This window comes from Zootoca vivipara, chromosome 6 (assembly GCF_963506605.1).
Source record: "Zootoca vivipara chromosome 6, rZooViv1.1, whole genome shotgun sequence".
In the NCBI taxonomy this organism is placed as follows: domain Eukaryota; kingdom Metazoa; phylum Chordata; class Lepidosauria; order Squamata; family Lacertidae; genus Zootoca; species Zootoca vivipara.
The window spans coordinates 15,369,250-15,393,460 of NC_083281.1; the positions used below are offsets into that span (position 1 = coordinate 15,369,250).

The window sequence follows — 24,211 nt, forward strand, 5'->3', positions numbered from 1 at the left end:
GCGATGCCAGAAATCATGTCTGTGCATGTCCGCGGTGCCAGAAATCGCTTATTTGCATGCCCAGACGGCGAAAATCATGCCTGCGCAGAAGCAATTTTCAGCACCACTCGGCGAGTCCCTGCGCCACGCTGTGCCGGTTTAGTGCAGCGTGGGGGGGGGCTTACTGAGCAGGCGGCTCGGTTTGGGGGTGGCTCGTGAGCTGGTAAAATGGTCTTCATGGGCCACATCCAGCTCATGGGCCACACGTTGGCAACCCCTGTCCTAGTCCAACGATCTGACCACTATAACACACAGCCGAGTTTTTTGTTGCCCAGAATAGCAAAACCCTTGCGAACTTGAGGAACCTCCATCCCATTAAAAATTTAAATGAAACTCATCTGTAGAGAATTTACCCCCCTCCCCAGGACAAATGCAACCCACCCCCCAAAAATGGGGTTGGACGAAACGACCCTTTGGGTCCCCTTCCAACTTTGTGATTCTGTGATTCTATGGCATTACTAAAAATACAGATTTACTGGAAAAACCAAAGGACTGTTCCTAATAAATGCATTTGGAAGATGGACAAAATGAGGCTTGGAGGGGCAGCTTCAATTTCTAAATTTATGGGGCTCAGGCTGCTGCGAAAATGGATGGATGCGGGAAACAGAAATAGGATTTGGGCCCGTGGAAGAAAAAGACCATCCCAGCCATGGGGAACATCATAAGAACATATAGGAAGGGTCTACACTACAGGATCCGACCAATGGCCCAGGTAGTCCAGCTTCCTGTTCTCACAGTGGCCAAATACCAAAGAACCGAGGGATTCAGATAGACTGCGTCGAGACCTGGAGGTTCAATAAGAAACTAAGAAGAGTCTGGTTGCAAGCACAGCCCAAAGGCCCACCTAGCCCTGTTCTCACAGTGGCCAACCAGATGCCCCAATGGGAAACCCACAGGATCCGAACACAAGAGCCCTCTTCCCCTCCTGCGACTTCTGGCAACCATGGAAGCTGAGAACAGCCATCCTGGCAAGCAGGGTGGATTTTTAAAAAAAGTCAATGTTTTTTTTAAAAAACAACAACTGGATTTTTAAAAAAATTAAATCGGATTTCTAAAATAAAATGCTTTTGGATAAAAAACCTTTCAAAAGATAGTTTTCTGTTTAAGTTACACTGTAGTCCAAAGGCTATTCATCAGGAAAAAGGGATTTGTTTTAAGTTTTTCATGTGTGCTAAAACTCAATCTAAGGTGTTTTTTTTTAAAATAAATCGTTTAACCATATCAGATAACAAACATGGATCCGTACGCTACAATGTTATTGCTTTAGTTAAATAAATTGTTAAATTGTTATTAAGGAAATGGTTATTTTTCTCCTTCCAATAAGGTACAGCAGAAAAGTTGTCCAAATATAAACAGGTTAACTTATTAAACCTCAGCATAATTTCATAATTATCTGTCATTGTATTTCTAATAGTATAACCAAATCAGTAAGTTTTGATATAACCGGAAAAACTACTCCTGAAATTTATCGTTCCAAAAATTAAACCTTCATCTGGTTGTAAATATTAAGATTATACCAACAAGAATGAGTCTTTCTGTAAAAAAAAGAAAGAAAAAGATTTAAATCAAGTCTTACTGACTAGTGATTTAAAACGTGATTTAAATCAAATCCACCCTGCTAGCAAGTAGGCTTTGATAACCCTGATCTTCTTTTCAAGCAATCCAGGTTGGGGGCCATTGCTGTATCCTGGGGCAGAAGGTTCCACGGTCCAACTATGCTCTGCAATTTCCTCTGCAGTGGCCTATGGGATGCGGGAGAGAGAGAGAGCTTCCCACCTCAGGCTCCGGTCTAGCCATGCCTTGTTCCCACTGGGGGCCCCCAAACGGAGCTCAGATCTTGACGTCGGTCCATTCGCCGCCATTCTTCCTCTCGCCAGCAGGTGGCATCAGCTGGGGATCTGCGCGGAACAGAGACAATTGGGAGGGGGGGTGTTAGAGGAGAGGCCTTGGGTGCCCCCCTTTGAAGGGCACACCTGCTCCTCTGATAGGTGCAGGGCAGGTTCTTGCAGCTTCTCCCCCTTCGCACGGTCAAGAAACAGCACCTGTTGAACTTCTTCCTGCCTTACAGCCATTAAAGATTCAAGGGAGCTCTGCAAGCCAGAAAGCCGTTCTGTGCCACACAAATGTCAAGTTCCTGGTCCATAAGCCCCTCCATAAGTCCCGAGGATCTCTTCCCCCTCGTCTAGCCTTCTCACTTCTTCCATCCCTGGCCAAAGAATCACATCCCATTTTCTCTCTGCCCCCCACCCCACCCCAATTCTACACTTTCCAACAATTTCAATCAGCTCCAATTTTCATTAAACTGGAATCACCAGTGTCTATTTAGGGGGTGGCTTACCCTCCCCACAAGCAGAACTGCATTGCTAGTAGAAATTCAGTTCTGTGAAATCCTCAAACCAGCAGCAGGTATTTAAAATCACAACGAAAAAGCAAAACCGTTCAGATTTTGAATGTGATTCCCCCCCCCCAAATGCAAATGTTTGAGAGGCTTAGACTCGCAGGCCTCTAGTGAATACAGTGGTACCTCGGTTTAAGTACACAATTGGTTCCAGAAGTCTGTACTTAACCTGAAGCGTACTTAACCTGAAGCCAACTTTCCCATTGAAAGTCATGGAAAGTGGATTAATCCGTTCCAGACGGGTCCGTGGAGTACTTAAACTGAAACCGAAGCGTACTTAAACCGAGGTATGACTGTAGTTTGGGCAGGATTCGCATATAAAACCTTGCATGCTGTCGGGTGCTCAAATTCCGGATGCCGTTGCATGTCAGTCATTTTTAAAAAAATGAAACCCAATATCACTGCAGGTCAAATGCAGCCATCAAAAACTGAGTGAATGCCTTTCCCACAGCAGTGCCTGGAAGGTCTGAAGAATGGGGAAAGGGGGTGAAGGAAAGTAGCCAGCCGTTCAAAACCACTTGCCTTGGGACTATGGGAAGAGAGCAATTCAGAGAGGGCCAAATTTTGGGCAGAGCCTGCTGGTTGCCAACCTCCTTAACCAAGAAAGAATCGTGTGAGAGGCAGTGTGACTCCTCTTCTGTCACAGGAGAGTGCCGTATCAGCAGCCAGACAGTTCAAAGATGGAGTTAACTCTTTATTAGCAAATTTATATATCCATAGACTTGGTTGAATGTCAGGCCTAATGAGCAGAGCAGTTCATTCCTCCATGAAAATCAGTTGTCGATACTGAAAGTCCCTGCCTCCCCACAGCCATCTAAGTCGCCTCCTCTCCGGGGCTTTCCCCAAGCAATCGGAGACTGCACCTGCATGGAGCCAACCTCTCCTCCGCTCTCTTCATGCCTCTCCTGGTTCTGGGAGACAAGAGAGGAGGGGGTGCTTGTCGCAGCAAGAGGGGGAGACACCTGCGACTCTTCCCCAGCCAGACTCATCCCTGCCTCTTGGCCTCTCTCCTCTCCAGCCTCTGACTATGCCTCTGATTCTGGCCTTCTCTCTGCCAAAGACTCTCCCTGCTCCCTAAGTCCTGTTGCCCTTTCATCTTCTGACACGTCCTCCTCCCCATCTTCTCCCTCTTACCACTCATTTTCATCCCACCACCGCTCCCTGGGCTCTGAGCCTTCTTCCTTTGGGGGTTCCCCAGCTGGTTCATCCCCCCATTTCTCTGCATCCTGTGGGCATTTATGTATATAATAAGGTAAAGGACCCCTGGACGGTTAAGTCCAGTCCAAGGCGACTATGGAGTTGCGGCCCTCATCTCGCTTTCAGGCCGAGGGAGCCGGTGTTTGTCCACAGACAGCTTTCCGGGTCATGTGGCCAGCAGGACTAAACCGCTTCTGGCGCAATGGGACATCGTGACGTGAGCCAGAGCGCACGGAAATGCCGTTTACCTTCCCACCGCAGCGGTACCTATTTATCTACTTGCACTGGCATGCTTTCAAACTGCTAGGTTGGCAGGAGCTGGGACAGAGCAATGGGAGCTCACCCTGTTGTGCGGATTTGAACCGCCAACCTTCTGATCGGCAAGCCCAAGAGGCTCAGTGGTTTAGACCGCAGCGCCACCCGCATCCTGTGGGCATTTACAACGCAGTCAAACCAACAATGCAGATTTGCTAGATAGGCACATGAGAGGAGCTGACACTCACAGGCTTTCCCTGTAAGTTTGCTAGAGGGAATTCTGTGAGAGTGTCCCTGACAGGAGGAGGGCATAGCTACATATCTATATTTTCTTACCTGTCTTTTCTTCTCTTACTCTTCACCAAATCATCAAGCCAGACGTGTGAGAACAATTGCTAAGGCTCGACCTCCATCTTAAGCAAGATCAAAGCATGTCTTTGTAACTGAATTGCCATTTTAAGCTTACCCGAAATGAGTTGCTGCATCTGTTACTCTCCAACAAGTATTCTGAGTGAGCAAATGCTATTTTTACCTTTTGCATGGCTCTTGGTGCGATTGTTGTTCTAAGGGGGAGGAAAGTGGGGGGGTAGGCCAGGAAAATCCAGCCCGCTTTAGGGTTGACATATTTCAAGAAGTAAAAAAAAATCTGGACACAAAAAGTTATTGAGCTTTTGGGGGGGGGGGAATCATTGAGCTTTTCTTGGGAAAATTTCAAACAACAACAACAACAATGGACATTTTGCTGATTTCCATAAATTCCCCCCCCCCAATGCTAATTCTGTCATCAGAATACCGGAGATGTCTGGGGAAATCTGATGTATGGCATGTGGGATGTTACAGCACAGAAAGCAGTCAAATACAACATTTCCTGGTTACAGGTAGGTAGCCGTGTTGGTCTGGGTCGAAGTAAAAAAAAAAAAATTCCTTCAGTAGCACCTTAAAGACCAACTAAGTTTTTATTTTGGTATGAGCTTTCGTGTGCATGCACACTTCTTCAGATACAATGAAATAGGAGTCCCCAGGCACTTATGTAGAGAAGGGGTGGGGATGGGGAGGGGAGGGGGATCACTCAGAAGGGTGGTCACTTCTGAGTGATCCCCCTCCCCTCCCCCTCCCCACCCCCTCCCCACCCCTTCTCTACATAAGTGCCTGGGGACTCCTATTTCATTGTATCTGAAGAAGTGTGCATGCACACGAAAGCTCATACCAAATTACAACATTTCCTGTTTGCCCAGAGTGGACACTCAGGGGGATGCTACTCCAGCCAGGAGGACTTCCTGTCACACATGGTCTAGAGCATCCTCCCCCTGCTTGTGACCAGGTAGATGGGCGGGTGACCCTGGGAGACTCCATAAAAGGGCTGGTCACGCAGCCATCTGCCTTCTCTTGAAGCTCTAGATGTCATTTCTTCTCCAGATGTTCTTTTGCTGTTCTTCTGTAACTACAAGCTCAAGCCTGCCTTCAGGATCATCAGGGCCGGCTCTAGGTAAGGTCCCGGTGGCGCGGGGCACCAGGACGCCAGGACAGAAGGCGGGGCGATCTTTGCGCCTCAGTGCCAGGACGCCCGACCTGCTTGAGACTGCCCCGAGGATCATACTGTGAACTGAATGTAAGTAAACTTCTTATCATTACTTTTAAAGAAGACTGTTGTGTCCTTATTGTTTTTAAGAGGGAATAAAGGGGAATTTACCAGGAATGATCCAATCTGGACAAGCCAGGCTGGATTGCTTAACTCAAGAGATTCAAACAAATCTACCAATTAGCTTCCAGCAATATACAGGGGAATGTACTCTGCTACTGACTCACTGGCATGTGTGCGGAAGGATAATATTTAATCAACATATCCTCTCCTACTATCCACAACATTCCCACATGGCAAACACAGCATCCTGGGTTTCATAGACTAAAAGGCTAAAACTATCCTATGCAAGCTTCCCTTTTAAACTGCAAAACGATACGCCCTGCTGAACTCACAAGCGCAAGGAAGGAAGGATAATATCTAAGAAATAGATCCTTTCCTGGCACCTATTCACATCCCTACACGTCTAACCAGACCGTGACAGCAACCCAGTGAGGAACGTCTTGCTGCCTCAATGTCACCACTAATACAGATACCACCTCCCACTGCCTGCTCCTCGCTCGGAAAGGCCGTGTCGTGGCCTGCCCCAAACTCACAACCCTTTTCCCTGTGGGATGTGATCCATGAGAGGCAGTCAAATACAACATTCCTTGTAATGCTAGAGAAGACATGTGAGGGGATGTTTGGTCCAGCCAGTCAAAACTTCCTGTTCCTCCTGGCCTGGAGCATCCTTCCTTTTGCATGTGTTAGAAGGTGAGCATGATCTAACCTGTCCAGGTAACAAAAGGACGAGTCACACAGCACCCCTCTCTCTTTTTTCCATCTTCCTTCCGTCCTGCGAACTTCCTGGAATGAACTGCTGGCTGCCAGCCAAGCAGTCCCTCAAGTCATCTCCCTTATGGGGTAAACCTATTTTTATACGTTTGTAATTTTAAGCAAACCTATCCATTCTGAAGGAAATCAGCCCTGAGTGCTCACTGGAAGGACAGATCCTGAAGCTGAGGCTCCAAGACTTTGGCCACCTCATGGGAAGAGAAGACTCCCTGGAAAAGACCCTGATGTTGGGAAAGATTGAGGGCACAAGGAGAAGGGGACGACAGAGGACGAGATGGTTGGACAGTGTTCTTGAAGCTACGACCAAACTGTGGGAGGCAGTGGAAGACAGGAGTGCCCGGCGTGCTCTGGTCCATGGGGACACGACTAAACGACTAAACAACAACAAACTTTAAGCCTAAAGCCTGCCTTCAGGGATCACACTGTGCTCTGCCTGATCGTGAGTAAACTTTCTTTTTATTGCCCATGAATAAGACTGTGGTGTCTTTATTCTTTTAAGAGGGATTTGAGGGAACTTACAAGGAACGTACAATTCAATCTGAGACAGATTGAATTGTATAACAGTTGAATTGTATAACGAGCCTGCAACCAGCTATCTGCTGTGCGTGTAAAAAGGGGGATGTAAACTCTGCTAAGTAAAGGAACTTGCTAGTGCAAGTTAGGAAGGATATTAATAAACAAGATATCCTCTCCTGCCACCCTGAACACTCCCACATTCCCGACCCACTTACCTTGCTCTTCTGCTCTGGACACCTCAGCCCCAGACCCGGAAGGGTTGCTATGGAGGTCCACATTAGTCCGTGACCACCTCCTTCTCCGGGGAGATGGTGCCTCCTCGGCCCCCGTCTCCAGGGGGTGGCTCCTGGGGCCTTTCTCGCCGTCCTTGCCCAAGGCCACCACGCTGCAGTCCCTCCGCACCCGGGCGGCCCCCAAGGGGTCCGCCACCCCCCACCCCTCGGGTCTGGAGGCCGAGCAGGGCAGGCCGGCTGTGTGGGGCTGGTTCCCGTTGGTCTGCGAGTAGACGTTGCTGACTTTGGCTTTCTTGTGCTCCTCCTGCCCGCTGTAGACTTTGTACCGGATCATGAGGATGATGATGAAGACCAGGACGGAGGCCACGATGATGCCCCCGATGATGATGATCATGGTGCCCCCCAGGAACTGGGTGTGCAGCGAGTGGCACTGGGGGGCATCCTGAGGGGTGCTGAATTGCACGCAGCCCAGGCTGCGGGTGGCTGTCAGAGACGTCACCCCGTCGTTGTAGACCGCCAGAACACACAAGTTGTAGTCCCGCCCAGAGGCCAGGTCCTTCACCAGGAAGGCTTTGCTGGACGAAGGGATCATTCTGGGATGGGGGGAGAGAGAGAGAAAGAGAGAGTTCAGGGCTCATCCAACCTCACCTTTTGCCCCACGCTGTCTAGGCACAGGTCTGCACTTTCCTGGTTTGTGTCCAAGTATTGTATGTATGGATGTATGTATGTAAAGGTAAAGGAACCCTTGACCATCAGGTCCAGTCGTGACCGACTCTGGGGTTGCGCGCTCATCTCGCATTATTGGCCGAAGGAGCCGGCGTATAGCTTCCAGGTCATGTGGCCAGCATGACTAAGCCGCTTCTGGCAAACCAGAGCAGCACATGGAAACGCCATTTACCTTCCCGCTATAGCAGTTCCTATTTATCTACTTGCATTTTTTATGTGCTTTTGAACTGCTAGGTTGGCAGGAGCTGGGACCAAGCAACGGGAGCTCACCCCGTCACAGGGATTCGAACCGCCGACCTTCTGATCAGCAAGCCCTAGGCTCAGTGGTTTAGCCCACAGCACCACCTGGGTCCCTATGTATTACTACTACTACTACTACTACTACTACTACTATTATTCTTGTTATTTAAATTTACATTTTTTATTTTCAAAAATAGACAAAGAAACAGACATTTGACAATCCCACATACATAAACACAAATGAGGGGGAAAAAAGAAAATAATACACTCCTGTGACTCCCCTCTCCCACAGCTCGTCATCTCTTAGAGTTCTTATTTTACATTGCATCTTATATATCTTAACCTTGATGTTTTTAATATAGTTAAGCTTTTCTTATTTTCCTTTACAAGCTTTATCCATACTTAGACCAGTGTTTAGTCATGTCCTCTTCATAGCATTTCCATTCTGCCCTCAATTTCTGATTAGCCTGGTACCTTATGGCCGATGTTAGTCTCGCCATATTAATAAATTCAGATAATTTACAAATCCAGTCCTCTTTTGAGGGTATGGTGTTTCCATTCCAATTCTTTGCAAGTGCAAGTCTAGCTGCGGCTGTTGCATACAAAAATAACCTTTTCTTACCTTGTAACAACAACAACATCACTTTCCCCAGGAAAACCTGCTCTTTAGCACTGAATTGGAGCAAAAGGCAATTCAGGGTTTTCTGCAGGTTTCTGAGAGTAAAAGAGCGGCTGACTGGAAAACTCAGGAACCAAGAGGACAAACTGGGTCCTCCCTAACAAGAGGGCATGTGTTGCAGTGTGACCTGGGAACCAAACCCTGTGTTGTGGGTGGGAACGTTTGGATGGCCACAACACCCTATTGGAGGTCCCTCGATGCCGGGTGCAATCAGACCAATGGGATGCCAGCTAAAGTCCATCGAGGGACCTCTATTTAAGCCCATGCACCTGTCCCTGAGCTTCCTCTTTGGGGCCAGTGCATCGGAACACCCGCCCACCTCTCCCTACTTTTAGGGCTTGTGCGCTTGACCTTGCTATGCCGCCGTGTGTCGCCTGTCGTTGGGACAGGGGCGCGGCAGGAATTTTCCCCACTTGGCTGATTGGCTGGTGCCATTTGGGTTTCGCCTGCCGCGTAGCAAATCGTCACAACTTGTAAGGTTGCGGATAGGCTCTGGTTCAGGCGATGGGGTGGCAGAGCGGTCTGGCCATCCCTATGCGATGGGTATTCCGTTAAAGGAATCCAGGGACTCTTTGGTTGGTCAACCCTGAGAGGGGTTGCGCTCTGAGCCTGAGTCCAGGGAGACATCTGGCTGGTGGACTGGCATGACCCCGCTTTCCACTATGCTGGGTGTTCACCCAAGGCTGACCTATGGTGTGCCCTGGGTCAGCGCTGCCTGCAAGGGTGCAGGGAGCTAGTCGAACCAGAGCCTATGCAACCCCTCACTTGATTGTAATCCATAAAGTTGTGGCCTAAATTCTGCCAAAACCAAACCAAAAATTTGAGTCTTGCCTGAATTTATTTGGGGAAGGTGAAAGGGTCTGCACACTCACACACAGAAGCGGTTTTGCTGTTTTGCTTGTAATTATTTACTTGTTTGTATCCTGTATTTTATTCTGTGAACTGTCCTGAGATCTTATGATGAAATCTAATAAATAAATAGAATAAATAAAGCTCAGGCCTGTACTGTACGAGAAACACAGCACAAAAGTAAGTTGGATGAACCGAGAGGGGGGACGACGAAGTGAGGTGGCGATTTATTCATTTGGTTTTATTTAGGTTTCTTTATAAAATTATGTGTGGCATGGAGAAAGCAGAGAGAGAATAGGAGGCTGGGCTGGATGAGCCCCTGGCCTGATCCAGCAGGCTCTTTATGTCCTTACATTGAGAAAGCCAAACCCCAGGAGAGGGCAGGCAGGCATGAAATCTCTTGTCGCTCAGATATTTGGGTGTGCGTGCAAAAGTAATGAGCTGGACAGAGAGGGGTCTGACTCTGAGTCAGTCAAAGGCAGCATCCTCTGCTCCTCCATGTCTTTGCTTCTGAGCTTCCCGTAAACATCTGGTTGGACCAGCCAGTGCTTGGCTCTGATCCAGCAGGTGTCTTACTGATATGCCCCAGCATCCATCCTCTGAGGCATTTTGAGGGAACCTAAGAAAAGCCTGCTGGATCAGGCTCAATAGCCCATCCAGTCCAGCATCCTGTTCTCCAATGCAGCTGTCCATTATGGGAAACTTCTTGCAAGCAGGATACGAGCACAAGAGCAAATCCCTCTTCCTGCAGTTTCCAGCATTGCTGCCCCCCCTTCCCGAATGTGGAGTCAGAGCACAGCCATCTTGGCTAGTAGCCATTGATAGCTCTGTCCTTCATGAATTTATCCACAGGTGCGTAGGAAGGGGGCAGGGGGGCAGTCCAGCCTGGGTGTCACCCCTGAGAAGGGTGACAAAATCCCCCCTGGGCAAATGTTGTTTAGTCGTTTAGTCGTGTCAGACTCTTCGTGACCCCATGGACCATAGCACGCCAGGCACTCCTGTCTTCCACTGCCTCCCGCAGTTTGGTCAAACTCATGTTTGTAGCTTCGAGAACACTGTCCAACCATCTTGTCCTCTGACATCCCCTTCTCCTAGTGCCCTCAATCTTTCCCAACATCAGGGTCTTTTCCAAGGGTTCTTCTCTTCTCATGAGGTGGCCAAAGTATTGGAGCCTCAGCTTCAGGATCTGTCCTTCCAGTGAGCACTCAGGGCTGATTTCCTTCAGAATGGATAGGTTTGATCTTCTTGCAGTCCATGGGACTCTCAAGAGTCTCCTCCAGCACCATAATTCAAAAGCATCAATTCTTCGGCGATCAGCCTTCTTTATGGTCCAGCTCTCATTTCCATACATCACTACTGGGAAAACCATAGCTTTAACTATACGGACCTTTGTAGGCAAGGTGATGTCTCTGCTTTTTAAGATGCTGTCTAGGTTTGTCATTGCTTTTCTCCCAAGAAGCAGGCGTCTTTTAATTTCGTGACTGCTGTCACCATCTGCAGTGATCAAGGAGCCCAAGAAAGTAAAATCTCTCACTGCCTCCATTTCTTCCCCTTCTATTTGCCAGGAGGTGATGGGACCAGTGGCCATGATCTTGGTTTTTTTGATGTTGAGCTTCAGACCATATTTTGCGCTCTCCTCTTTCACCCTCATTAAAAGGTTCTTTAATTCCTCCTCACTTTCTGCCATCAAGGTTGTGTCATCTGCATATCTGAGGTTGTTGCTATTTCTTCCGGCAATCTTAATTCCGTCTTGGGATTCATCTAGTCCAGCCTTTCGCATGATGAATTCTGCATATAAGTTAAATAAGCAGGGAGACAATATACAACCTTGTCGTACTCCTTTCCCAATTTTGAACCAATCAGTTGTTCCATATCCAGTTCTAACTGTAGCTTCTTGTCCCACATATAGATTTCTCAGGAGACAGATAGCCACACCAATCACCCCCCTGGGATGCTTGCCGTTCGTCGTGGGTGGCGCCCCCCCCCCCGCCCCCACAGGTGCACAGCAGCTAGCTCCACCTCTGTTTGTCCAATCCTCCTCTAAAGCCATCCAGGTTGGTGCCATCAATGCCTCCTGTGGCAGGGAGTTCCATAGTTCAACTTCCTTTTATTTCTCCCGAATCTTCCAACATTCAACTTCATTGGACATCCACAAGTTTCTGGTGTCATTACGAGAGAGGGAGAAAGACCTTTCTCGGCCCATTTCCTTCATGCCATCCATCGTTTCATAAACTTCCATCATGTCACAGCCTCCCTGCCTTTTCCCTTAGCCACAGAAGTCCCAAGTGCTACAACCTCTCCATAACCCTCGATCAATTTAGTTACCCTTTCATGAAGCTGTACCAGGGGGTGAGACAAGCCAGACCCATCAACATCTCTCTAAGCCTTGTGCATCTTGTGGCAGAGAGTTCCACACATCCATTGGATCCTGTTCAAAGGGAGAGTTCCCTTTCGACTCTCCTGCCAAGATGCTGGTGTCTTGCTTCACAAGAAAGGAGGGGAATGACTTCTCCCTGGACCTTCTCCAACTCCACAATGTCCTTTTCTGAGGCCGGGCGACCGGGTCTCACCCATTCCTGGTCTGCCTCCCTCCCCACTGCCTAGCATCAACACAGCCTCCGGAGTTCTGCGTTCCCACGCCTGCAACCGGGGTTTGGAGAGGCGCACAGGCAACATGGCTGCGTTCCGCATCGTAAGTAGGTCACTTAACATTAGCCGTTTCTTTCCGGCCAGCCAGGCAGACAGGCTAGTTCTGGGCCATCTGCCAGGGCGCAAGGGGAGGGGGGGCACGGCTACCCAGGGGACAGGTTCTGACAGCCTCTCTGCCTCCTTGCAAATAAGAAGAGCAACTCAGCAGCTTGGGGGGGGGTGCGTGCAGGAAGAAGGAAAAACAGAAAAGGAGGACGGTGCAGGGAGGCGGGGTGGAACATTCCACGAAAGTCTGGGCAAGTCGGCGGGAGAGCGCACCTGCCTTGCATGCAGAACGCCCCGGGTCCAATCCCCGCAGGCAGCATCTAGCTCCTGGTCTGAAATCCTAGGCAACCTCTCTCAGTCCTTGCAGTCGGTACTGGAACAACAGAGTGGCATGCTCTAAGGTCGCTCTTCTCCTGGTCCTCTCAATTTGTCCCTTTATCCAGAATCACAAGGAATGGGGTCTTGGGGGTCATTTAAGGAAAGGGCCGTAGCTCAGGGGTTCGGCATCTGCTTTGCATGCAGAAGGTCCCGGGTACAATCCCTGGCGGAAACTCCAGGTGGGTTTGGGAGGGACTCCCCTTCAGAAATCCTGGGAATCTGCTGCCAGACAGGGCAGACAATATAGTGCTAGATGGACTCATGATCTGACTCAGGATACGGCAGTTCCCTTTGCTCTGCTAACTGTGGCTCCTCTCCATCTCCACCACCATCCTTACCTAACCGAAACTGCATGCCTCCTGGGGCAAAGACCTTGTCTACTGAATACCCAACACCACTGGGGCGGATGGGCTTTAGGTCTGCCAGATCTACTTTGTTTATTGGTAGAAGCTCCTCGATCTTACCCTAGACCTTGGACTACTGCAATGCGCTCTATGTGGGGCTACATTTGAAGGTGACCCGGAAACCACAACTAATCCAGAATGCGGCAGCTGGACTGGTGACTGGGAGCGGCCACCGAGACCACATAACACCAGTCTTGAAAGACCTACATTGGCTCCCAGTACGTTTCTGAGCACAATTCAAAGTGTTAGTGCTGACCTTTAAAACCCTAAATGGCTTCAAAGGTCCAGTATACCTGAGGAGCGTCTCCACCCCCATCATTCAGCCAGGACACTGAGGTCCAGCTCCAAGGGTTTTCTGGTGGTTCCCTCCCTGCGAAAAAGTGAAGTTACAGGGAACCAGGCAGAGGGCCTTCTCAGTGGTGGCGCCCGCCCTGTGGAACGTCCTCCCATCAGATGTCAAGGAAATAAACAACTATCTGACTTTTAGAAGACATCTGAAGGCAACCCTGCTTAGGGAAGTTTTTAATGTTTGATGTTTTATCGTGTTTTTAATATTCTGTTGGGAGCCGCCCCAAGTGGCTGGGGAATCCCAGCCAGATGGGCGGGGTATATATAAGTAATAAATTATTATTAATAATTTTTATTATTACAGTATTATTATTATTATTATTATTATTATTATTATTATTATTATTATACCAACCAGAGCAAAAAGAAAACATCAGCATCCTGCCGTCAGAATGAAATGTGCCCCTGAAGAGCTGAAGGTTTTCTTTCCAGCCTCAGGGCTGATCTGAAGTCACAGCCCTTTCGCAAACAAAAACACAAACCCACCCCTGTTTAGCAGCCTTCATTTCAGCAGCCACATTTAGGGGAGGAAAATAAGCTTCATTGCTTGTTGCTAAACAGCTAGGAATCCAATGCCTGCCAAATGAGTGCTAGGACAGTGTGCCAGGTGTTTGGGACTACAACTGCCATCCGGCTCAGCAGCCAGCATGGTGAGATATGTGGTTTGTGTGCACCTTTCACAACCATGACCACCCACGCTGCAATCTCGAACTGATCGATTGGCTCATTGTGTTTATGCACAACCCTTCCAAAAAGAGAGAAAAGGACACATGGATCACTTTAAAAAATTCAGTATTAAATAATTTACATTAAAAAAAAAACATAAAAGCTAACGGAATAAAAAAACAGCAGTAATTTAAAGAATGTCAGTTTGAAATATAAAAAAGCAAACTATCCTTAAAGCCCTCATTTCTCCCTGGCACATTTCAATGAATACCAAAGCAGGCAGTGCCTCTGGGCATAAGCAGAACGCACTCCTCTTTCCCACAACCCTGATGCACGCCGTCCAAGTTTCCGAACGTTGCCTATTTGCTGACATTCAGAGCCTAATCCTATGAGAACGTAAAACCATTAGAGGAGGCTGCAGGATCAGGCTAATGGCCCACCTAGTCCAGCATCCGGTTTTCACAGTGGCTGAACAGTTGCCTGTGGGAAACCCAAATGCAGGATCTGAGCACAAGAGCAACGCTCTCCCCTCCTGTGGCGCCTAAAGGTGTATAATGAAGGCGTCAGGTGAACTTCCCTGGGGAAAGCATTCCACAAAAGGGGAGCCACTGCAGAAAAGGCCCTGTTCTCATGTTGCCACCCTCCGGACCTTTCAAGGAGGAGGCACACGAAGGAGGGCCTCGGAAGATGATCTCAGGGCCCGGGTAGGTTCAAATGGAAAGAGGCGGTCCTTGAGGTATTGCGGTCCTGAGCCGTTTAACATGCGCTGGCCCCCCAATCTTGGGGACAACCCGGCACCTCTGCCTCCATGAATTTGCCCAGCTCTCTTTAAAGCCATCCATATTGCTGGCCATCCCTGCCTCCTGTGGAAGCAAGTTCCTCAGGTTAACTATTTTGTTGTTGTTTAGTCGCTGAGTCGTGTCCGACTCTTCATGAGCCCATGGACCAGAGCACGACAGGCACTCCTGTCTTCCACTGCCTCCCGCAGTTTGGTCAGACTCATGTTGGTAGCTTCGAGAACACTGTCCAACCATCTCGTCCTCTGTCGTCCCCTTCTCCTTGTGCCCTCCATCTTTCCCAACATCAAGGTCTTTTCCAGGGAGTCTTCTCTTATGAGGTGGCCAAAGTCTTGGAGCCTCAGCTTCACTATCTGTCCTTCCAGTGAGCACTCGGGGCTGATTTCCTTCAGAATGGATAGGCTTGATCTTGCAGTCCATGGGACTCTCAAGAGTCTCCTCCAGCACCATAATTCAAAAGCACCCGTTCTTCGGCAATCAGCCTTCTTTATGGTCCAGCTCTCGCTTTCATACATCACTACTGGGAAAACCATAGCTTTCACCATACAGTGGTACCTCGGGTTAAGTACACAATTGGTTCCGGAAGTTTGTACTTAACCTGAAGTGAACTTTTCCATTGAAAGTAATGGAAAGTGGATTAATCCGTTCCAGACGGTTCACGGCCTACTTAAACTGAAGCGTACTTAACCCGAAGTATGAGTGTAATTGGTTCTGGAAGTCTGTACTTACCGGTACGTACTTAACCTGAAGCGTACTTAACCTGAAGCGTACTTAACCTGAAGCAAACTTTCCCATTGAAAGTAATGGGAAGTGGATTAATCCGTTCCAGAGGGGTCTGCGGAGTACTTAAACTGAAAGTACTCAAACCGAAGCGTACTTAAACCGAGGTATGACTGTACAGACCTTTGTCGGCAAGGTGATGTCTCTGCTTTTTAAGATGCTGTCTAGGTTTGTTATTGCTTTTCTCCCAAGAAGCAGGCATCTTTTAATTTTGTGACTGCTGTCACATCCGCAATGATCATGGAACCCAGGAAAGTAAGGTTAACTATACGTTGCATGAAGAAGCCCTTCCTTTTCTCTGTCCTGAATCTTGTAACGTAACACCCAGGAGTTCCAGAGTCACGAGAGAGGGAGATAAGTGGTTCTTTTTCCATTCCAGGCATATCCAGCTGAGAAGCGCCTGAGTTATCGGCATCACGGAATCGCTGCATCACTCTCAAAGGAGATGGAATGAGCCATCTGTTGGGTCTCTGACTGAGTCACTGTTCCTGTCAGGAGGCACATCCAGACAGGTGACTCACACAGACAGAGGGGGTGCTCTGGGGAGAAGTTGTTTTCGTCCTCACACACTTCAAAAGCCACCAGTTTTGGGTTTTAAGGGTGATGAGGGACCGATCATTTCAACGCAGGGTAGATCAATCCCCACGCCGCTATCTGAAGCTCGGGAATTTTACCTGAAATGACTCCATGTTGGGAATCATTAGAAAAGGGACTGAAAATAAAACTGCCAGTATCATAATGCCATTGTACAAATCTCCAGTGTGACTGCATTTGGAGAACTTTGCACAGAATTCTGGTCGCCTCCCCTCAGAAAGGATATTCTAGAGTTGGGAAAGTTTCAGAAAAGGGCGACCAAAATGATGGAGGGGATGGAGCGATTCCTCTGTGAAGAACAGTTGTAGTATTTGGGACTTAGAGAAAAGGTGAAGAGGCTACACAACGGAAGTTTATAAATCATGGCTGGAGCAGAGAAAGTGGAGAGAGGCGTTTTCCTCTCTCCTATAGAGGATGTGCAATGAAGCTGAATGCTGAAATATTCAGGACAGATAGCACAAAGGACTTCTTCACAGAACACGAACTATGGAACTCACTGCCACAGCAGGCAGTGACGGCCACTGACCTGGATAGCTTTAGAAGAGAATTAGACATGTCCATAGAGGAGGGGGCTATCGATGGGTACTAGCCAGGGTGACTCTGCTCTGCTTCCACAATTGGAGGCAGCTATGCTTCTGAACACAAGTTGCTGGAAACCGAAGAGGAGAGGGCTCTTGTGCTCAAATCTTGTACAGTATAAGGGTTTCCCACTAGATGGGCCATTGACTCAATCAAGTATCCAGGCTCTTCTTGTGGAACCTCCAGGTCCAGAGGCAATCTATCTAGATTCCTAGGTTCTTTGGGGTATTTGGCCCCCATGAGAACAGTACCCAGGGCTGTCTTATGTTGTTATGGAACCTCCATGTGCAGAAGCAGTCTATCAACATTCCTAGATTCTTAGGTGTATTAGGCCACTGGATGCTGGACCAGATGGGCCCTTGGCCTGATCCAGCAGGCTTATCTTATCTTAACCTCCCACTATACATTTTCTCTGTTCCTGCAGAGCTGCCTTCATAATTTAATAAGCCTCCATCGTGTGCTCCCTGCCTGCCCCGATCAATGTCGCCTTTCCTTGGAAGGAGCAAGGAGACCCTGTTCCAATTAGTTTATTTAAGAGCTGGGCTATTATCAGGACCGATCGCAGCAGCTGCTTGTCTCTGATACGCTCATCTCTCTCTCGGCTGCTGAAATCTGCTTTTTTGTGGGGCATCTGTTTTATTTATGTTTATTCCTCTTCTAATGTTTACCGTCCTATTGTTCTTTCCCAACCATCTCTCTAAGTCACCTTGAAGACTTTTTTTGCACACTGTCAGAAGTAAGGGGAGCAGGCTCCACAACTTGGCCAGGAGGAAAGCGCCTTTGGGAGAGTCAGCATGGGAAGCTAGGGAGATCCTTCATACTGAGTCAGAACACTGGTTCATAAAGCCCAATACTGCCAACACGGACTGGCAGAAGCTGTCCAGGATTTCAGGACATCATAACCATCATTGCCATCATTACCTGGAGATTCCAGAGGGAATTGAACTTGGAAACTTCCTGCTTGCAAGACAGATTCTCTGCCACTGAGCTACAGCTCTTCACACTGGTGCCCTGTGTGTGATTGTGCGTGTGTGTTCAGCAATTTTCTAGAAGCTGCGATCAAATTCCATGCCTAAATCCAGCACCGTGATGAAGCTTGATACGGTGACCTGCATTAAAATCGCGCAAATCAAGGCCCTGATTGCCTTTGCATTAATTATCCTTCCTTTTCTTCTTGGCTTCTTTGCATAATTCATTCTGCCTCTGAAGAGCTAGGAGAAGGGGAAGAGCCGAGAACCGCAGTCTCCTGACCCCCCAACCAGGAAGCTTACATAAACAGCTCCTCCTCGGGGCTTCTGAGATTCAAAGCCTGCTTCTGCAAACCTAAGGACTAGAACTTCGTGTTTTTTTTTAAGGAATAGAGATCCTTCGGAAACCGAATTGCTGCATTTGCCCCTCAAATCTTGGTTATGCCAACAGCATAAGAACATGGGTAGAGCCTGTATGCTGGATCAGGCCAATGGCCCCTCTCGTGCAGCATCCTGTTCTCACAATTGCCAAATACCCTTAAGAACCAAGAGATCCAGATAGACTGCCTCAACGCCTGGAGGCTCCATAAGAACCTAAGAAGAGACTGATTGCTAGCTCAGGCCAAGGGCCCATCTAGTCCAACATCCTTTTCCGGTGGCAGAGTTGATTAGAGCATAGCGCTGATAACGCCAAGGTTCAATCCCTGTATGTAACATCACCAAAGCAGTCAAATCCAACATTTCCTGTTTGCCCAGAGTGGACACACAAGGGAATGTTACTCCAGCCAGGAGGACTTCCTATCACACCTGGTCTGGAGCATCCTACCCCGGCGTGTGACCAGGTAGATAATAAATAATAAATAATAATAAATAATAATAATAATTTATTTATACCCTGCCCATCTGGCTGGGTTTCCCCAGCCACTCTGGGCGGCTTCCAACAGAAAAGAAAATACAAGAATCTATTAAACATTAAAAGTCTCCCTAAACAGGGCTGCCTTCAAATGTCTTCTAAAAATCCGGTAGTTGTTTTTCTCTTTGACATCTGGTGGGAGGGCGTTCCACAGGGCAGGTGCCACTACCGAGAAGGCCCTCTGCCTGATTCCCTGTAACCTCACTTCTTGCAGGGAGGGAACTGCCAAAAGGCCCTCGGAGGAGGACCTCAGTGTCCGGGCAGAATGATGGGGGTGGAGACGCTCCTTCAGGAATACTGGACAGAGGCCATTTAGGGCTTGTGACCCTGGGAGACCCCATAAAGAGGCTAGTCACGGAGCCATCTTTCTCTCTTGATCCTATCTCTTCTTGATGCCTTTTGCTGTGTGCTGGCTCTTCTCTCTCTCGGCCTGACCTAGCCACTGTGATCCATGTGATGGTTACCTCCAGGCTTGATTATTGTAACTCACTCTCCGTGGGGCTGCCCTTGAAGCTGACCCAGAAACTCCAGCGGGTTCCTCGCCGTGGGATCACATTCACCCAGTGCTACACCAGCTGCACTGGCTCCCGGTGGAGTACAGGATCAGGTTTAAGGTGCTGGTTTTAACCTTTAAAGCCCTATGCGGCCTAGGACCCTCGTACCTACGGGACTGCCTCTCTTGGTATGTCCCACGGAGGACCTTACGGTCTGCAAATAATAACACCTTGAAGATCCCAGGCCCCAGAGAGATTAGACTGGCCTCGACCAGAGCCAGGGCCTTTTCGGCTGTGGCCCCAGCCTGGTGGAATGCTCTCTTACAAGAGACCAAGGCCCTGCGGGATTTGACATCTTTCCGCAGGGCCTGCAAGAAGGAGCTGTTCCGCCAGGCCTATGGTCGGGGTTCAGTCTCATTCTCTTTTTTTCTGTATAAGAACAAGCATTAAAGAGGCCTCCTAGCCCGCTTACAGGTCCTTTATAAGACCAGTGGTAACAGTTGGCCCTGGATAATATTAACCACTCTCAATTTTACCCATGGACGGCCATCTGTCCAGATTTTAATTTGCTGTGAACTAATGTATTTTAATTAATTGATTGCCTGTTTTTATGTTCTTTGTCTACTGTGTCAGTTTTATGGTGTTAGCCGCCTTGAGCCCGGCTCCGGCTGGGGAGAGCGGGGTACAAATGAAAATTTATTTGTTATTTACTTATGGCCTCATCCCTCACAAGAGGGTGAACCTTTCTCTGTAACTGTAACTACAAGCTCACGTCTGCTTTCAGGATCATACCACACTGTGAACTGAATGTAAGTAAACTTTACCATTACTTTCTAAAAGAAGAATGTGGTGTCATTACAGTGGAACCTCCATTTACGCCTACCTCCGTTTATGAAAACCTCCGTTTACGAATGCTGCGGACCCGGAAGTGTTTACATCTGGGTTCCGCGGCGTCGGATGTGCAGAAGCGATCTGTGCAGTGTGTGCGCGCGCAGAAGCATATCTTCGGCAAGTGAATGCCTCCGCGGAATGGATTGTGTTCACGAACCCAGGTACCATTGTATTGTTTTTAAGAGGGAACAAAAGGGGATTTGTCAGGAACAATCCAATCTGGACAAGCCAGACTAGATTGCTTAACTCAAATGGTTCTAACGAATCCATCAACTAGCTTCCTTTCCTGCAATATACAAGGGAATGAGCTCTGCTACCAGCTCACTAGCGTGAGTGAGGAAGGATAATATTTAATCAATATATCCTCTCCAACTATCCTCAACATTCCCACAGTATGGGGCAGCTGCATAATCCTGCATTGCAGGGGGTTGGACTAGATGGCCCTCAGGGCCCCTTCCAACTCTGCAATCCTGTGATTCTATAACTCATGATTATTTTAGTGGCAAAATACACCAAAGAACCTAGGGACCTAGATAGACTGCCTCTAGACCTGGAGGTTCCGTAAGGAAATTTTTAAAAGCCTGGCTGCTGGATCAGGCTAATGGCCCATCTCGTCCAGCATCCTGTTTACACAGGGGTCAAACTGATGCCCCAAAGGCGAGCCCGCAAGCAGGATCCGACCACAGGAACACTCTTCTCTCCTGCGGTTTCCAGAAACTGGCGTTCAGAAGCGTTGCTGTGCGGAGGCACGGCATAGCCCCGTCCACAGTTCTTGGCATTTGCTGAATCCTTTCAGTGCTGACCAATGCCAAAAATCCAGCTCGCTGACCGGACAACCTGCCCTTTCCCTCCGGCAAGGATAAACCATCGCAAACACGGAGATGTCTTTGAGATGAAAAGGACCCCAGAGCTCCCCCGCTACCAGATTTCCACTGATCGCAGCGTGGTTCCCCTGCTCCGGCAGCTTATGAATTATTCTCCTTCAGCCTCCAGAGGGGAGGATTTCAGAAGGTAAAACAGCAACTTTATCTGAGGCCTACTTCAAAAGGCAGGAGCTGGGCACCCAAAGCATGACGGGTACTCATTGCTCTCGTTCGCAGGCTGCCGCGATCGGCAGAGCCAAGGTGAAATCGCACAAGGAGGAAAGGGAAAAGTCGCGTTTCAGAGCTGGGGAGACTCTCTCTTTCTTCATGCTTCCAAGCTAACCGCACATGCATGTCCAAGCTCTGCAGCCCAGACACCACTTTCAAACTTACATTTTGTACTTTTGTAACTTAGATAGTAGTTACAAACCCGCCTTCATTTTGCTACTGAAACTGCTTGCCTCGAGACCTATGTTATGTAAGTAAATACTACTTTTACTTCTTCACAAAACAATGTGAGCGTGCTTGTTGCTTTTAAGGGGGAGAAAAGTGGTAATCCCAGGAAATCCCAGCCTGCCTTAAAGCATTCTGGACTATTGTTCCAAGGAGGTTAAATCAGCCTCGTAGGCTTCCAAGCTTATGTTGCAAAGGATGGTACTCAGCTGATCTCAAGGAAGGATAACAACTAAACAATATATGATGCCTTGTAGGGCTGGGCAATGTATCGATATGTCTAAAATTGGTTTGAAGTCCATATCGGGATAACGGTTTCATAATATTTGACATGGCAATATGTCGCAAATCACAATGCGTGTGTGCGTGCTATGTAAAAAATCACAATATGGGAAAAATCCCGAAGACAGCCATCGCAATTCTCATGATTCCTGTTGCTCTGTACTATAAAATAACAGTTGAAACAATATGCTAAAGACAAGTAAAAATGAATCAGTTTTAGACCCCTAAGTGGCAGCAGTTGCCAGGACATTACTCCATTTCCTCCCCCCCCCCCCATAATTACAGTGGTACCTCAGTTTTCAAACATAATCCGTTCCGGAAGACCATTCGACTTCCAAAACGTTCGAAAACCAAAGCGCAAAGGGTGGTGTGCAAATTCAATACAGAAAACTGGGGGGGGGAGAGAACTCAGTGGAAGCCGCTCAACTTCTGAGGCGCGTTTGAAAACGGAAGCATTTACTTCCGGGCTTTTGGCGTTTGAAAACCAAAACGTTCGACTTCTGAGACGTTCGAAAATCAAGGTACCACTGTGCATCCTTATTTCAGACAGGGTGATATATCGGCATATTGTGATGTTTAGCTGGTGACATATCGCAACATTGAAAACCAAACTTAGCTCAGCTCTAACCTATGAGAACCGGTATTTTTGGTCAACTGCATACTATCCCTTGCTTTATCCTGTAGGACTAATTGCAGTCGTTAACAGTCGTCAACAGGTTTACCACACCTATCAGCCCATCACCCATTCCTACCACCCTTCTGAGAAAAACCCCTCCCCACCCTCTCACTATATATAAGGGTCTGGTGACTTCTGTTTCAGTGAATCTGAAGAAGTGTGCATGCACACGAAAGCTTATACCCAGAACAAACTTAGTTGGTCTCTAAGGTGCTACCCTAACCCTAACCTTAACCCTGTTGAAAGGACTCTATGAATGGAAAACAGAGATCCTATAGGTACCTTTTTTATCCATGAAAATCTTTCAGTAAAAGCATATATATATATATATCTCCTCTCCTAGTGTCTAAATCCTCTTACTTGTACGCCACCTCTCCTCATTTAACTGCCAAAGATTTTGCCCGACTCTCAACAAGAACTGCCGCCTCGGGGACCCTGGGATGCTCACCTGTACACTAAGGTATCGTCAGAGGAGCTGTTGTATTGGATCTGGTACATCCGAATGCCAGGCACGTGCCACTGGGGGTACCAGCGGATCAGCACCGAGGAGGCCGACACCTCCGAGGCTGCCACCCCCTTGTCCTGAGAGGCCCCCGTTTCGTTGGCACCGGCAGGAAGGGCGCCCTTAGCCGGAGTCAGGATGTCCGAGGGCCCTGCCGCCTCGGGGACCTTGGGGGCCGTGCCGTTGGCAAGGTGCGGCAAAGGGTTGACCACCAGCTCGATGGACGTGGTGGCCTCCCCAGCAGCGTTGGAGGCAATGCAGGTGAAAGCCCCAGTGTCCTGGACGGTGGCGATGAGCACTTCGAGTGTGCCGTTCTCGTAGGAGGTCGTCCGAGAGGTGTTGGCCACCACTTTGCCTTCCGGCGAGACCCAGTGGATAGAGGGCTCGGGGTCCCCCACGCCACGGCACCGGAGAACCGCCTCCTCACCTTCCGTCACCACCAGCCGGCCGGTGTAGCGGGTGATGACCGGCGGCTCGCAGATGAACTCCTCCTCGGGGATGGTCCAGAAGTATTTCCCCAGGAGGTCCGGCGGAGAGGCGCATGTCTCCAAGTCGTCCTCGCGGGTGAGCCTCCGCAGCCACAGCAGCTCGCAGTTGCAGTGCAAAGGGTTGCCGCCAAAGCTGAGGACCAGCGAGGAGAGAGGGGACCCCTTGGACTTGGCGTAGACGGGGATGCGGAGGAAGAGCGGGTCAGGCGGGATCTTCTTGAGCTTGTTGGAGGTCATGTCCAGGCGGGCCAGCTTGAGGAGGTTGGTGAAGACCCCCTCGGGGACATAGTCGATCAAGTTGTGGTCCAAGTTGAGGGAGTTGACGTTGTTGAGCCGGCGGATGGTGTCCCAGGGGACCTGCGCCAGGTTGTTGTAGGAGAGGTCCAGGTCTTCCAGGGTGCCGGCAAAGTCATCGAAGGCTCCGGGAGAGATGTCCTGGAGCTGGTTGTTGCTGAGGATGAGGTGGCGCAGGTTGGTCAGGCCCTTCAGCTGCTCGGCGCCAATCAACAGCAGGCGGTTGTTGTCCAGGTGCAGCGCACGGAGGCTGCGGAGGTCGGCGAAGGCGTAGGGCAGGATCTGGCTGATGGTGTTGCGCGAGAGAGTGAGGTGCACCAGGCTGGTCATGTTGGAGAAGTCCTTGCGGCGGATGACGGTGATGAAGTTGTCCGTCAGGCGCATCTCCACCGTCCGCCGGTCGATGACGGTGGGCACAAAGAGGAGGCCCGTCCGGGTGCAGAGGATGGCCAGGGAGGGAGAGAGGTTCTGGCACATGCAGCGTTTGGGGCACACCTGGGCACGGGCCAGGCTGGTGCTGAGCACCACCAAGACACAGAGCAGGAGCCGCTCCATGGCGCTGGTGTCAGAGGGAGGAACTGCGGAGAAAAGGGGGGGGGAGA

At 49.1% G+C, this 24,211-nt stretch overlaps 2 protein-coding genes across 2 annotated transcripts in view; one reads left to right on the forward strand and one right to left on the reverse strand.

Annotated features, from left to right (window-relative positions):
• Positions 1 to 24,211, forward strand: part of LOC132592278 (uncharacterized) — a 436,287-nt gene that overhangs the window by 223,324 nt on the left and 188,752 nt on the right. The window lies entirely within an intron of this gene.
• LOC118086267 (leucine-rich repeat and fibronectin type III domain-containing protein 1-like protein) lies at positions 1,824 to 24,164 on the reverse strand. Its single transcript, XM_060276510.1, has 3 exons — positions 22,774 to 24,164; positions 7,034 to 7,644; positions 1,824 to 1,937 (listed from the first exon to the last, which is right to left on the reverse strand). The coding sequence occupies exons 1-3, from the start codon at positions 24,162 to 24,164 to the stop codon at positions 1,870 to 1,872; spliced, it is 2,070 nt and encodes a 689-aa protein (XP_060132493.1). The 3' UTR covers positions 1,824 to 1,869.

Coding starts and splice junctions, on each gene's coding strand:
- LOC118086267 (XM_060276510.1), bottom strand. CDS start 24,164: ATGGAGCGGCTCCTGCTCTGTGTCTTGGTGGTGCTCAGCACCAGCCTG. Junction 7,645..22,773: donor GACGATACCTTAGTGTACAG/GTGAGCATCCCA, acceptor CCCCCATCCCAG/AATGATCCCTTCGTCCAGCA. Junction 1,938..7,033: donor GTCCAGAGCAGAAGAGCAAG/GTAAGTGGGTCG, acceptor TGTTCCGCGCAG/ATCCCCAGCTGATGCCACCT.